The sequence below is a fragment of the Halichoerus grypus genome, chromosome 12, assembly GCF_964656455.1.
Source record: "Halichoerus grypus chromosome 12, mHalGry1.hap1.1, whole genome shotgun sequence".
In the NCBI taxonomy this organism is placed as follows: Eukaryota; Metazoa; Chordata; class Mammalia; order Carnivora; family Phocidae; genus Halichoerus; species Halichoerus grypus.
The window spans coordinates 95,826,777-95,842,732 of NC_135723.1; the positions used below are offsets into that span (position 1 = coordinate 95,826,777).

The following is a 15,956-nucleotide window of genomic DNA, read 5'->3' on the forward strand; positions in this document are numbered from 1 at the left end:
TTCTCAGTCTGTAGCTCATCCTAGGTTATACTCTGCTTTGCTAACTTGGTTCCTAACTTTGATGCATTTTTATAAATTTCACTGTTAAACTATTCCATATGCATGTAAGTCAAATATAGTTCTGATCATGACAAAGTTATGAAGGATTAAGTGGACCTTTTAAAAGACAACTATGTAGGATAGTGGTTTTCAAAAAAAAAGAAAAAGGAGAAAAAGAAAAGAAATCCTCCCCAGTTGACCAGAGAGTACACTTATTTTCCTTCCTCTCAGTAAGATTGGCTTAGAAGTGCTGAGATTCTTGGTGTGTGTGTATGCATGCACATGTATGTTACATGCAGTGTGTGTGTGTGTGTGTGTATGTGTCTGTAGGAGGGCAAGGCATCTTACACCATTCCTTGGAAGAGCTTTATAACATCCAGGAGGGTGAATGCACAGTTTAAATAAGTACCCTCAAATCCCAGCCCTTCTAGCTGAACTTTATTTTGATACGTTTTCCACTTTTTCTTCACTTTCAGTTTTGATCATTTTGGGAACAAACAAGATCAAAATGCTCCCAAATTCAGGGGGGAAAAAATCTTAATTGGATAAGAAGTAATACCACCCAGCTGGAGCCGTAGGAAGCCCTTTATACAGAAACTTTCACTTGTGCCAATCTTCTTCCCAGAGGCTCATTTCATTTCCCTGCTGGTAACACTCAGATCACTTCACAGCTCATTGATACCGCATTGGCAACCTTTTGTTTTCAATCAAAGAGAGATGCTGAAGCAACGCTCAATTGAACTAAGTCTACATGACACAGTGTGCTTGTGTCCTTGCCACAGAGGACTGTGGAAGGGGAACTAAAGGAAACTCTGACACCTAGCATCCAATATTCCATTACATTACCTACAATTGGATTATGATGAATTAGGATGACAGAGCTCACACAAACGCTGATGCTGTCTTTTCTATTGTTCTGCCCGCACACAGCAGGCTTATGGATTGCATCCAGTCTCCAAAATGGATTCTCTGTCACTCATGGTTGAAAATGAAAGGCCAATGTTCAAGTAAGTTTTTAAACAGTTTCCATAGAGACTGAATTTGGTATTTCCTCCCTTGTTCCTTTGGAATCACTGAAGGATCACCACAGGTTTTTGCTGATGGGTCATCTTTCTATAAGCCCTCTTTAGTGAAAGACTCCTATAAGGTTAAAGAACTTGTAAGCTGTATGGGTGAGTGGTGGGTATCGGGCTGTTATTGCATGCCTTTCCCTCTGAGACTTCATTGTATCCAGGTTGCCTTAAAACCTACCAGCCCTGCCACCATCGTCCTCAAGGGTAGAAACACACTGGCAGCCACCTAAAGCAGCCATCACTCCCTCAAATGAGCTTTCAGTGAAGTAGGAAGAAAGAGCATGACAGTAGAGAAATAAGCGGACTAAGTCACAGCCTGGGACGCCCAGCCACCGTGTATTGTATAAGAGGAAGCAATCATGAACACTTGTTAATGGCAATAGTATATTTAAATCGTCTAAAACTTCCTATTTATTTGGATTTGGCTAGAATCAGATGAACTAAGTGTGATCATTATTTCATCTTTGATCATAAATATGTAACTGTAATTTTTTTAAGGTTTAGAAAATGAGAAAAGTTATAACTTAGTAAATTCTGTCTTATGGATAGACTGCTTGGGGTCCATGCGAGAAAAAAGATTTTAAAAAGTGATGAAAATGATCCAGATGGGGGAAGTTCAGAAAGGCTTACCTGGAAATTCTGTGTAGAAGTCAGAAAATTTGGAGTAGGGCTTTAAGAGAGTGACTTCAAAATTATTTGTGGTACAGAAAAGCAGTGGCTGTGGTCAGTTTGGAAAACAACTGATGGACCAGTTTCTCAGGTTATGTAACACAGAAGATGACAGGCCAGCAAGAGGGAGATTTAAAGGTCAAACTCAAAGCTTCACACTTAGCCCCAGACCAAGGTGCCCATGTAGAGGAGGAGGGGAAGGGCCCACCAGGATTGTGGAACTGGGGGCAGGCCAGGAAGAGAAGACAGACTTGAAATAGGTTGAAAAGCACTTCACCAGCATCTAGTGACACAGTCAGCGTCCATCACTGTGCAAGCCATCTTACAAATGCATAGCATGGTAGCTGCACTTCTGCTCATGCCTCTTAGGAAAGGTATAATCCCTAACATTCATGTTCTGGTTTTGTTTAGCTTGGAAAACAGCCTCACCAAAATAATTTTATAAGTCGTCATTACTTCCCAGGTCAGTCCCCCAAATTCAATTAAAGTGAATGAACAGTGAGAAAGGGTTAGCAAGAGCAATGGATTTCTATATCCCTTCCTATTTAATAATCAACTCAAAGTAATCTGGTTTCTACCCATATTTTGCCATGAAAACTGTACCTGATCAAGTTCCTTTTGAGCTGCCAAACTTAGTCTATCTTTTATATTCTCAGCACCTTAGCTGATCACTCCCTTACCTCTTGAAACTCGAAACTACCTGGTCTCAGTGATACCACTCTTGTAGTTCTCCTATTTCTTTTCCATTAAGGTATTCTATTCTCTAGGGTTCTGCCATTGATCTTTTCACTCCATACCCTCTTTCAATGTGTAAGACTCCACTCCAAGTTTTTAATTACCATGTATATGTTCATGATTCTCAAGGTATATCACCAGGTCAAGCTGTGTGTGTGTGTGTGTGTGTGTGTGTGTATAAGTTGAGTAGAATCATACACACACACACACACAGAAGAACTGCCTAAAAGGAGAAATTATTCTACAGATATCTATATATCTATATTTAAGCACTTCTACATAGTTTCAAAGACAGATCAATCTCTTTGTGTCCCAGAGTCAGCTGACCAACTTCCTATCTTCACCTGTTCTTCTCATATTCTCTATTTTAAAGAAAGACAGCAACCAACTGTGTAATCCAAAATCCTAGTCATTACATTGACTCCCTGCCCCCTGTATTCCTCCAAAGAAGACTTTCGAGCACACATCCCAAGGAACTCAATCAGCAAAGTGAAGCTGACTTATTCATCATTTCTTTTTTGGATTTCTAAGAGTTGAATGGCTTCCATCTCTTCCCTAACCAATTTATCCAACATTGCTACACACTAAACTCTCTAAACGGTAACCTAATGCCATTCCCTTGATAAAAATGCTTAATACCTGAGCTCTGCCATCAATATAAAGACCATCTACCTGAGAACGCAAACAAGTCCCTCTACCTTTCTTACCTCTAGCTGCATCTCCTATGGCTCCCAAGGATCTAGCAATTGTGCCAAATTCTCCCAGGTTGCCTTGCACATGATACTCCTTCCACATTAAATGTCTTTATTCATCTCTCTTTGCTTAACTCCCCATTAGATGTTATCTCCCCTGAGAAACTATCTCCATGATCACCACCAACCCTGTCACCAATCTGGATTAGATGCTTTTTCCACGCCATCCTCACAGCACTCAGTGTTTTGTTTTGAAGGAGGCTCCACACCCAGCATGGAGCCCAACCCAGGGCTTGAACTTTCGATCCTGAGATCGAGACCTGAGCTGAGATCAAGAGCCAGAAGCTTAACCAACTGAGCCACCCAAGCCCCCTGCACTCACTATATTCTTCTAACAGATTTCTGAATTTTGCAATTTATTCTTCTGGCTTTTCATTGAACTATGAGCAGTAGAACAGAAGCCATTTGCTTTATTTCCACATTCTCACTGCCTGCCACAGTATCTACTACATAACAGGTGTTTGAAGAGTGTTTGTTGATGAAATATTCTATGCTGTAAATCAACAAAACAGAACACAATACCTATAAAATAAACTCTTTAAGAATGTGTGGTTAATTTCTTAGTTACATAAAATTAGCTTAATTAAACATGAATAAAACCATAAAGGAAATATTTCTATGGCAATCTAAAGAGAACATTAGAGGGCACTTAGAAAAATGAGAATTGTATAGCTTTAGAATTTTGTTGTCTTATTGCTCATTAAAATGTCATGTTTTCATAATAACATACTAAGACTAACACAATGTTCTAAACAGGATAGGTTTTGGTTTATAATTTTAAAACTCCCTGTAGAGGAGGAAGGGGAAAAGCACACAGAAGAGGAAAGAAGAGAAGGAGAAAACGGGCACAGAAACATTTTCCCTAGAAAGCTGGGCAAGGTTTGAAGTGAGGGGACAGAGGAGGATGCTTTGGGAAGATGTGTGTCTGTATTCCACATGGAGAAGCTGCTGCCCTGGCAAAGCAGAGCAGATAAAGCCAAAGAGAGTGAGTAATGCAGAGGACACAATTTGAAGGTAGAATGTTTAGGTCAGACACTGAGTGGCAGAACTTTCCCAGAAAAGCAAGCTTAGATGGGTAGTAGGGCAGAAGAAGGAATGGGTTAGCACTTGGGAGTTAATGGAAGAGGAAAGCGAGAGCTCAATGTGACAGCCCATCCTTAGAGAGGAGATGCCTGGTGGTCCTTTGCAGACCACTGCTGCCTGAGATCCACCTCATGTTTAGCATCCATTTTCTTTCAAAGAAACACTCTGTATGACCTTGGGCAAATCACTTTACCTTTAAGTCCCTACAATTGCTTATCCACAAAACGATCCTTAAGGTTTTATACCATTTACACTAATATTTAACGGTTCTATGCTACTATATAGTTTTATTTTTAAGTAGGCTCCATACCCAGCCTGGAGCCCATGGTGGGGCTTGAACGCATGACCCTGAGATCAAGACCTGAGCTAAGATCAAGAGCTGGACACTAGAATGAGTCACCCAGGCGCCTCTACTATATAGTTGATATTCTGAGAATCACTTCCCTGGTGCTGTCACTGATGAGATGGTCCTGGACATGTGGGTAGACAGACCCATACCCTCAGTTCGCAGCAGAAACCATCATGCATGCCAAATTTACATCATGGATATCCAGCTTCTATCAGACTCTTAACATTTTCCTATCATATTCATTACCAGCATTGCAAATGTCTAATTTATAAAATGTGAGAAATTTAAACAGCAAATAATTGTTCTAGTGAGTGAAAAAACAAGTAGTAGTAAACATGACTAAGATCATGAGGAAGAAATATTTACAACATATTTAGAAGTTTGCTCAGGTGAGATAAAAAGTGATGGAAGTCTGCTCTGTAACACCATTCCCCTGCATCAGATACTGGAATCCTGACTAGGAATCACTGAACAAGGTTTAGGATAATGTAAAAGGCATGCCTTATTAACTCTTGGACATCTCATTTCTTGGTCATAAATCCTATTAACTTGTATTACCAACTGCCATAAAACTTGCAGATAAAAGATAATTTATGCTCAGTGTACAGAAGCTAATGTTTCTGTACTCCTGAGAAGCACAGGAGCAGAAAATGAGAAAGTACGTATGAGAAATCTGGAACCATCCACACTGCATGGCTAGCATGATAAACATGGCTGGGAGCATCTAAATGTCTTCATAAGGAATACAGCCTAACTAATAACTGATACCAGTAGTGTTTCATGTCGAAAATGTCTCTCACTGGTTTCATAAAATCTCCTGTTCATAAAAGGTCATAAAGTCTTATTAAGAAGACATTTTGGAAAGTAAAAGAGAAATGCTTACTTTTAAGGGAGGAGCTATTATGCATTCTATTTTTAATTTTCCATTTGAAGGAATGTACAATCTATCATTTTTAAAGTAAATGCTACCTACTGAGGCTTTCAGTCAAAATGATATTTTGACCCATAGCAAGTGAAATATGCCAAAACACTATAAAAGACATTATATATTCAAAAATAAACCAGCTAAAAAATTCCAAGTATTTTTCCATATTTATATAGATCTGGAACTATACTATTGTCTCCTTGTCTTAAAATTCAATTTGTAATAACCAAAATAAGTCACAGAAAGGGGAATGAAGAGAGAACGCAGATGAAAGATTTCAGTCTGGAACAACCTCTATAATTTTAAGGGAACGGTCTCTGGACATGCGGGTCAGCCCGCAGTGACCGAAAGGACTCTCTGCTCATGAATGAAGGACGCTGACTTATTTATCTAACAGTCTCAAGAGAGTCTCACATGTAGACTATCGCAGAAATGCTAAGATAATTTGGGGTTTGGGTGGCTTTTTTATAAAGATTTTAAAAAAGCACATTTTAGGCCCCTGGTCTAGGGCTATCACTGCCACTTAATAGACACAGATGAGTTCTCTTAGCAAAGCACAGCACCAAAACATTTTATCAGTCATACCAACAGTTCCCATAACATGTCTCATCCTCCTGCTATTATCTTCAATTTCAGACAATCTATAATTACAGAACCAATTCTAGAAAACACTGTTCTCAAAAATAATCCTCATAATAATTAGCATTTACATTGAATTTCACCGCTTTTGAAGTATTTTTAGCAAAGCTCAAAGGTAATCTCCCTCAATCTTCTTCAATGATAAAAATTCTTGATGTATGTAGGTTTTGTTATACTTGAGGGAAATTCGAGTCATTTTTGTTTAGTTTAGGGGAGCAACGAGGTGGGATATACCCTTAAAGTGTACCCCAAATTCATCTTATTTGAAAATGTTGTGAAGAATAATTACACACACACACAACCCTAGACACACACCAACTGGCCCCTCAGTTAAACATTGCTTATGGATAATCACCAGCCTATGAACTGTAACTTGTTCTAAGAGTTTGCTATTTGCACGTTAGTCCACTAGCCCTAAGAAAGAGGAAATGTAGTGTAGTGGAAAGTGTTAGGTCAAAACACTTTGCTGCGTGACCGACGTACCTGTCCTGCTTTCCTCACAGTACTGTTATGAAGCTCAAATTAAGCGCTTCTTGTAAAAGTTCCAAAATTATCTTCCTTTCTGAGAACAGCTATTTGTTGACTTTCAATTAAAAATACATTTAAAAAGTTTCAAACCATTCTTTATTTGGCACTGAAGCATACCAGATTGATTTTCTTGGGCCCTAGTTCCACAATATTTGAAAATGGTTTCAATTTAAAGTTATGAGGTTTTTTCTGTCCATTGTGATTGTGATTATGATCAGTCCTATAAACAATGAACAGCAACTATAGACACCCTGAGTATCCTCCCAAAACATGCACACTGCCTAATAGAGATGTGTGCTCTCGTACATGGATAACATCAAAACACACATGACAAAGTCAGTTCAGCTCAATGATCTGAGTCTCATTTCTAGAATGCAGAATGGTTCTATGAACTAATTTTAGTATAGCTTTTGATTAAGTTTTGGTGTTAATCACATTTCATAAGTGCATAATTAAAACTGTTAAAAATATGGCACACTATATAAGATTGGTTCATATCCTAAACCCTCAAACATACTCATTTTGACTTCTGCATTTATACCAATAATTGTCTTAGTGTTCTCTTACTAAAAGCAATTGAAAAGCAGGGACCTAGTATGTGTTTCTGGGGAGATTTTATTTATTTGACAGAGAGAGAGAGAGAGGAAGAGCACACTCTGGGAAGATTTCTCTAGAACTAGTGCCAAAGAGAAGGAAAGCCATCACTGTTAACCCCGCAGGTAGAAGTCTATGCTAAATACTGTCACTCCTCTACATGACAGAGGGCGTGACTGTGCAGGTTTCTGCCCCACACTATGTAATCATTACTTTCTTAGGATAGGTAATTTCCTAGTGCATTTCAATGAGACAAAATCACAATACCAAAGAATCCAGAAGGCACTGTTTTGGAGCATGTAGCCTATGATACGATATGATAACTATGTTGGGAGAACTGAGGATTCTGTTTTAACAACTAAGTTTAACATATTTTATAAGTGAGAAAAAAAGTATGCTCCTAGAAATTATGTAGGGTCATGATTCCAGACTTTCTTTCCAAACTTCAGTTTCTGGCAGTTTGAGAGGCAGTGTTCTGTGCTCACACAGTGGTTCCTCTCCCTGGGCCACAGCCTTCTTTTCCTAGACTGCCTTGCAGTGCGCTGGGGAATGTCACTGTGTTCCCACCAAAGGTGACAGAGGACACAGCCAGGCCTGGCCTTTAAAAACATGCAGTGCCACCTTCTGGCTATCTTTTCCCCAGATTCCACAATTTCTTCCAGTTGGCTTAGATATAAAATGGAGGATGCCACCCAAACCAGACCAGATATTCCACTGATGAGAAAAAAACCTCAAAAACCTAATCTCAGATAAGCCTCTGAGATTGGGGGTTAATTACTCCTGTAACATAGGCAGAGTAAGACCAGACTTACAGAGGCAGTGTGACAAATTAGTACCCTGACCAACTTAAAACAATAAAAAGTGCTAGAAAAAAGTTAAAGAAATCTTTTTAAAGGCATCAAACATCTGTTTTTGTTTTTTTTAAGGATGCTCAGAAGCCAAAAACTAAGGTCTGACTGAAAAAGAAAACCAAATCTAACTTTCACCTTTGAAATATTTGGTGTTTACCAAAGCAGATGAACTTGAGCTTTGATTTCCAAGGCATCCAAGTATGGAAGGTCATCAGGAGACAAGGCCCAAGGCCTGCCAATGCTGGGAGTGTAAAAGGAGACTGCACCATATAAAGCAGAGACTTTCAGTATAAATGAATATAAATAACACTCCCACTGGACCACTAGGAAAACTGTCCAACCAAGCCCTGGTACTCTGTAGCTGAGAAGAGGGGGCAAGTCTCCCCTGAGCACCTGTAACCTAGCAGAACTGCTAGAATTTACAACACCTAGATGGTCAAAAAGTCTCCATAGATGTCCTAGGTTGTTAATGCCTACAAATAACTGGGCTAGGAGTCTGCTCTAAATTCTCCGTGGACTCACTTTTAACTCACACTTCAAATAATTCTCACAGGTGAAGTTCCCAGAAATATAAGGTCATGGACAAAAATCATAACACACAGAAGGAATCGAGGTTACAAAATATAAAAGTGAAAGTGAATACAAGACAGTGGACTTATAAAGACCACAGGTATTAGAATTACTCTTGACAATAAAGTAAGTATGACAATTATGTTTTAAAGAAAGGGTCTTGAAAAAGTGAGTAGAGGACAAGCATATAAGAAAGAAGAATCATGGGAGGAATTTAAAACTCTGTGGATGGTTTTAGCAGCAAAATAGACATGGCTAAAGCAGAAGAGTGGTACAGAATACAGGTGATGAGCTTCAGAATGCAGCCCGGGGAGGTTAAAGCAGACAAAACGTGAAAGAGAAGTTTTGAGATACACATGATAAAACTGGAGGATCTTAATTACAGTTAATTGGAGTTGCCAAGGAAGGGAGAAGAATAGTCCTGAGACAATATCTGAAAAACTAATGGCTGAGTTTTCCAAACGGACGACAGACAGCAACCTGTAGATGGAGGAAATCCAGTGAATCCCTCCCTGGCTGGAGGCATCTTAGGAAGTCCACAGTTATACACATTACAACGATGGTACAGAACACCAAACACACTGAACAATTCTTAAGGGCAAAAGTCATTTTTTCAGATATGGCTTTTTCTATCAGTTAATCTTCCCTTTTTTACTTTTTAAAAATTATTGTACTGCAGCTTCCACTAGTAATCTATTAACTAGAATATCTACCTACAGCAAGTTACAGGTGACTACTTTAGCAATCACACTATCAGCTCAATATAATATAATAAAGCTCAATGATTTATAATAGTAGAAAGTTTCACGCTTCAGAAATTGTTAGGAGATTAACAGGTATTTAACAAACACATAATTAGAAATCTAAGAAGCATAGCTGCTCATGTCATAGCACTAAGTGAAATATTTTAATGACTTCCCATTACCTACAGCAAAAACGTCCACACTCCACAGTGCGGAATTCAAGGCTCTTCATGATCTAAGTAGTTTTCTAGTCTCATCTCCCTGGCATTTTCCATACGGCAGATCCTAAGACATGCCCTGTGCCTGTACCTTTCTTTAGTGGCTCCTTCCACCTTGTGTGGCTTCCTCACCATCTCCCACAGCAAACATCCACTCATCCTTGAAGATCCTGCTCCAATGTAGCCTCAAGAGAATGAAAACCAGGGATTTTGTCTCTTTAGTTGGCTGCCATGTCCCTGGTAAGTAAATGCCTGGTGTACACAGCAGGTAACCGGTAAGTATTTGTTGAATTAACTGAGTGAATAAAATGTGAGTGCCTCTCAGTGGACTTTCCTTACTATACTTATGACCAAATCATATCTTTCATCTCATTTATGTACCAATCTTTTAACGGAGCTTTATGTTTATGTTTTCATAAATGACTTCTTCGCTAGAGAGCAGAGATCACATAACTAGTTTTCTTAGTCCTCGACTGCCTAGCGGTGGAATAAATAGCAGGCGCTCCATAATGGTTGTTGACTAAATAAATGGACATTATTGAGTTTGAAAACGGAATTCTTCAGCCCCCTTTTCACATCTCATAGGAAGTGTTCCAGAAAACAGCAAAGCTAGGCAATGCAAAGAGCCAGGAAAAAAAAAATGCGAAGCTGGCCGAACAACAGGGAGCATGCATTGTGCCTACATGAACCGAACGACAATTGTGAGGTAATGACGTGCTGCAGACAGGGGGCTGCAGACGGGGGGGCAGCAGACGGGCGGGGCAACGCTGTAAGCAGTACATCACAATGAGAGGCAAAAAGGAACAACTGTCCACTATCTTCTAAAAATGTTACCAAATGATTATTTTTGTAGAGGAACTCACGGATCAACCTTATAAAACTTATTTAATAAGAATTCTGTTCTAAGCACTATGTTGATAGAAAATTTCCTCGATATTCATCATGGGAAGTGAATGATATGATCATTAGAATTTATTCCGAGGCAGTGAAATTAATAAGCAGGCAACTTATGAAGAGTAAAAGCTAAAGATTTTCTTTTCAGTGCTTAACAAAATCAAATCCAGTTTCCAATTATAATGACAACACTGAAAATATATGAGAATTCCATTTGAAATATTTGCCAAGCTTTGTGTTTCCTCTGTTGAGATTTTTCTCAAGTGGCATTCACATTCAGCTGCTCAAAATGCAAAAGTGTTAAATTTAATTCTTAATCAATTTAATTAAAAGTTACAAGATATTTTTTTTCTGGGCATAACAAAATGAAAACTTTGAGGCGTCTCCTGCACATTTTTGCTGTTCCATGCTCTGAGGCAGGAGACCAGGGTAAACACAAGTAGGTAAACATGGTCAACTTCACTCATGGGTCAACTTCGAAGACACACAGTAGGCTCATGTTTTCTGCAAGTCCACTCAAATGTTAAAAGTTCTGTGGAAGCAAAGTGCTGACATTATATTTATTCTTCACTTACTGGCTGAAGCAGGTAGATGAGAGATTCCTCTTGGATTATTATAATTGGCACAGGAGTGATGCACGTAGCTTGGAATAGGGTGCTCACAGATGCCATAATCTGGTCAAAACGCCCACCAAGACCTCCCAAGGTCACAATGACATCCACCTAAGCAAGGCAAAACAAAACTGAAAGTCACATACTTAAAGTATTTTCAATAATTAAATAGCATCTAACAATGAAAAAGAGCTTTCAATACTCTATTTTATGTGATAAGCCATAGAGAAATGGTAGATATCACTTCTGTTGTTCAGATGAAGGAATGAAGTTACTTGTTTAAAGTCACATAATTGGTGAGTAGCAGTCACATTTCGAGACCAACTCTTTCAAGTACAAATTTTATGCTTTTCCCATCTGCCTGTTGACCTGGAAAACTAGTCAACTCTTCCTTTACATCTCTGTTTATGTGTTCCTTCCATTTGGAATCGTCCCTGATTTCGCAGCTGGTGCCTCTCCCGTCCATCCCCATAGCATACCCGTGGTCTCTTCTAATAACACACAGGTCGTCGCCCCACTAGAATTCAAGTATCTTGAAGACCTGTACCATCTTTTTACTGAACCTAGCAATGTTGCCTAAACTCTCAGGGCTTCATTTTTATGTTCACGTGCAAAAATTGGATAGTATTTGCCAATTGATAAGGTTGTTGCAGGGTTTAAATGAGGTAATTAGAGGAGTTAAGTGTAAAGCATTTAGAACATGTTCATGACATAGTGATTGTTTAAAAAATATTAGCCATTATTCTCTTGCCATTTGCAACGATGTGGATGGAACTAGAGGGTATTATGCTAAGCGAAATAAGTCAGTCAGAGAAAGATACCATATGATTTCACTCATATGTGTAACTTAAGAAACAAAACAGATGAACACAGGGAAAGTGAAAGAAAAATAAGATGAAAACAGAGGGCAGCAAACCATAAGAGGCTCCTAACTCCAGGAAACAAACTGAGGGTTCCAGATATTTTTATGCCAATACAGCTTTATATTATTTTCCCTTTTTTAAAACAGATGAGGATTGCTGGCGGGGAGATGGGTAGGGGGATGGGGTAACTGGGTGATGGGCACTAAGGAGGGCAGTTGATGTGGTGAGTACTGGGTGTTATATACAACTGATGAGTCACTAAATTCTACCCCTGAAACTAATAATACAGTATATGTTAACAAAAATGGAATTTAAATAAAAATTTAACAAATAATAAAAAATATTAGCTCTTATTCTATTGCCGTATTATTTTTGGTATTATTATAGTCATATATTTTTAACATTTTTGTTATTATTACCTATAGTTTGATATGTTATTTTCCTACTTAACACTTTCAAGACAGCATTTCCTATAACTAAAGTATAATTTATTTAAACATTCCCCTGTTGTTGAAAATATATTTCCAGGATATTAATATATAAAATTACTTTGCTGCTTTCTTTCTATATAAGACAAAGGGTAAAGATGGGCTGTGGGGAAGTGAAAGGGAGTAAAGTAACCTTCTCCTGCAAAAAGCAGCTGACAATGGGCTTGAGAACAGGACACGACGCATTGCCTCCTCCCTTGACCCTATGCGCCTTCTTCTACTCATCCTAATCTCATAATGCATCAACACAGTCAAAGCGGATATAGTCATTGTGGAAGAGGAAGTCTTGAAGAGCTTAATTAAAATATTACAAGAAAACCTTACGAACAATAAAAACGGACTGTAATAATAATCACTCCATCTGGAATAAAATAGATATTGTTTAAAAACAGGGAGTATGTGGTTTTTAGGTTTTTAAAATAGTTCATGAAAAAAAAACTTAAATAACATTTAGTCCATAAAGATGCCATGATTTTAAAAGAATACCATGTTAACCAAGCACCCATATGACCTGTACCACTCTTAGAGGAACAGTAAGTGTATGAAGTCCATGGAGCCAGAGGCTGTGCTTCTCCGGTCCCGTTGTTAGAGCCCTGGTCTCTAAACAGTGTCTAACACATCAAAGACAGCCAAGTGTTTGATGAAAGAGTAAGTGAAGACACTGCAAGAAATGACACACCGCTTAAGGAAGAAATAGCTTAATTGCTATATTGTGGGAATATGTAAATCAGAATGGGGTCCCATAAAAACACAAAAGGTAAATTACACAGAAGAACCAAGACATTTGAAATGAGTTTTCTGTTTCTGACTTCATCAGAATGTAGGGAGAACAGGAATTTTTACTTTGGATAAGATGTTTCATGCCACACCTGTGTGGTGTGCCTGTCTTAGGATACTAGTTTTGCAGATCTTTCAAGGACTCAAAGCATTAGATTTGGGGTCCAGGAAGAGCACGCACCCTGGGAAGCATGTATTACTCTGAATACATAGGCAAAGACAGGGACATCTGTTAACCCTCTGAGGAAGAGGGTAACTTGTAAGCAGTTAGGCTTAGACCTGCCGAGGAGACTGCTTCTGTTTGGGGTATCAGGTCAGGGAAATGGCTCTTAATCTTAACTAGGAGGATTTATTAGTAAGGCCACTCCAGACCAGTGGGGAATCGGCCCAGAAATTATATACTGCCTCAGAAAGACTAGAGAGAATATGCTCTAAACTGAAGAAAAGGACATTCAAAGATGTTATATATGAAATCTAGCAAAACTGCTAAGGCTCCAGTAAAAAGCACATGGCATATTCTTACGTACATAATCCTAAATTCACATCAGAAGCAAGGCTGGTGAGAGTTTATTCACTACGCAGATTCCAGAATCCCTTTTTAGGTTCTCAATTTTTCATTACTATACTCTAAGCCTTGAGGGATCCCATAACCTTTAAGGCTGAAATTTAACCCCCTCTTCTGCACTGGGGCATCATGATGAATAAGCAGTATCTGTAGATCAGTGACTGAATTTTTCAGGATAAAGAAGCCACAAGATTACTTCTCATCACTACTCATTCTCCCTACAGGAAGTATTTAGCAAGACTGATTAAAAACATTAGAGGATCAATGGGGGCTGCAGGCAGGACAGGGAGGGTCAGCCTGAGAGGTTTCTGCAGCTCTCTGGCTCTGGCTGTAAGTAGGGCGTCAGGTGTTCACAGAGAGAGACGAGAGAGTGACAGCACCCCTGCACATTCACGAGGGTTTTACGAGGCTACAGTTATGCCTTTAGGACTACAGTGCCACTAGGACAGCGTTCAATCTGAAACAGACCATTTGCAGACTGCCCAGGGTGACTCTTCTGTGTGGATCCAAAGCCTTTTGCATTTATTTCTAATTTCACCCAGTGTGTGGTAAGTTTTTAAAACTTTGTATTTCCTGAGGCTTCAACATCTTCAGACAGTCTGTGAGCCCCGGCCCAGGTGAACAGGTGCACAGGGTGATAAGGCTGGTCCCTGCCACAAGTTTCCCCTTCTTGCCTTCCAGACTGTGACCTAGTGACATTCAAACAGACCAATGAAATCCTCTCAAGCCTTTGCTTGACTCCCAATAAAGCACTTCCCATGGGGCCTCGCTCTATCTCCCAGCTCCCGACCTGTTTGAGCCTGCTTGCTGGGCACTCCTCCCATGCAGCCCCCAGCATGGCACACCATGCCTTCCTTTCTAGGACCTGTATGTATAACAAGGCCTTTAATTTCAGATGTCTGTGTCTGCATCAGACAAAATTCCCAATTTAAGTAACATAATTATTCTTTACAATATACCCAGTCGCACTTTGTTATAACTGTTGATATACTTGAGTATATCTCCTTCTAGAAGAGGCCCATGTATCCCAGATGCTAGCTGCAGTGTTCACAACAGAGCAGACACCAAGTATTTACTGAGCTTCCCCTAAGCATATAAAAACTCAGGAAAAACTGAATAAATAACCAGAGAGGCAAGAAGCTATTTGTTAGGCTGAGTTAACATCATCTCATTCCTACAAGAGTACTTCCCTACTTAACAAGGGTTCAAATAGTCTGTGGCTTTTGAAAAAAGTAACTTATTTCATATGTGTTAGTTCTGGCAATATTTATGGGTCATTTACCATGTGTTAGGTGCTATTCTAAACACTTATGATGTATCAGTAAAGAAGACAAAAACCCCTGCCTTCATGGTGTTGACATTCAAATGGAGGATAATACACAATTGACAGACATACAAATAAGTCTGTTAGTTAGGATGTGAAATGCTGGTAAGTGTTAAAATTGGGAGAATAACAGAGCAGGAGAGGGGAGACCAAAAATGACAGGTTGGGAACATGCTTCCACTTTAAATAGGAGCTAGGTGATGGGTATTAAGGAGGGCACGTACTTCATCGAGCACTGGGTGTTATACACAAACAATGAATCATGGAACACTACATCAAAAACTAATGATGTACTGTACGGTGATTAACATAACATAATAAAATTTTAAAAATAAATAAATAGATAGATAGATAGATAGATAGATAGATAGGCGTTAGGGCAGACTACATTGCAAAAATACTAGAGTAGCACAAAGACCCAGAAGAGATGAGGGAGGTGGCCATGTGTGCGGATACCTGGGGCAGGTTCTTCAGACAGCAGACTGACTATGTTAAGGCCCTGAAGCAGTGACATGGCCCCAGGCATTTTCAAAGAGTATCAGGAGGCTAGCTGCTAAAATTAAATGAGAAATTAGTGGGAGAAATCAGAGTAAAATGTAAGTATTAAATTCATAGAGACTTGTTAAGCCATAGTCCCCGACTTTTACAGGCATTAAATGGGGAGCC

The 15,956-nt window shown here is 39.2% G+C and overlaps 1 protein-coding gene across 11 annotated transcripts in view; it reads right to left on the reverse strand.

The window, feature by feature from the left end:
* Nucleotides 1-15,956, reverse strand: part of TPK1 (thiamin pyrophosphokinase 1) — a 338,615-nt gene that overhangs the window by 133,892 nt on the left and 188,767 nt on the right. For all 11 annotated transcript variants that reach the window (XM_078059678.1, XM_078059685.1, XM_078059677.1 and 8 more), the window contains one exon: nucleotides 11,238-11,384. In XM_078059678.1, the coding sequence (XP_077915804.1) occupies nucleotides 11,238-11,384 (147 nt within the window). The remainder of the gene's footprint in view (nucleotides 1-11,237; nucleotides 11,385-15,956) is intronic.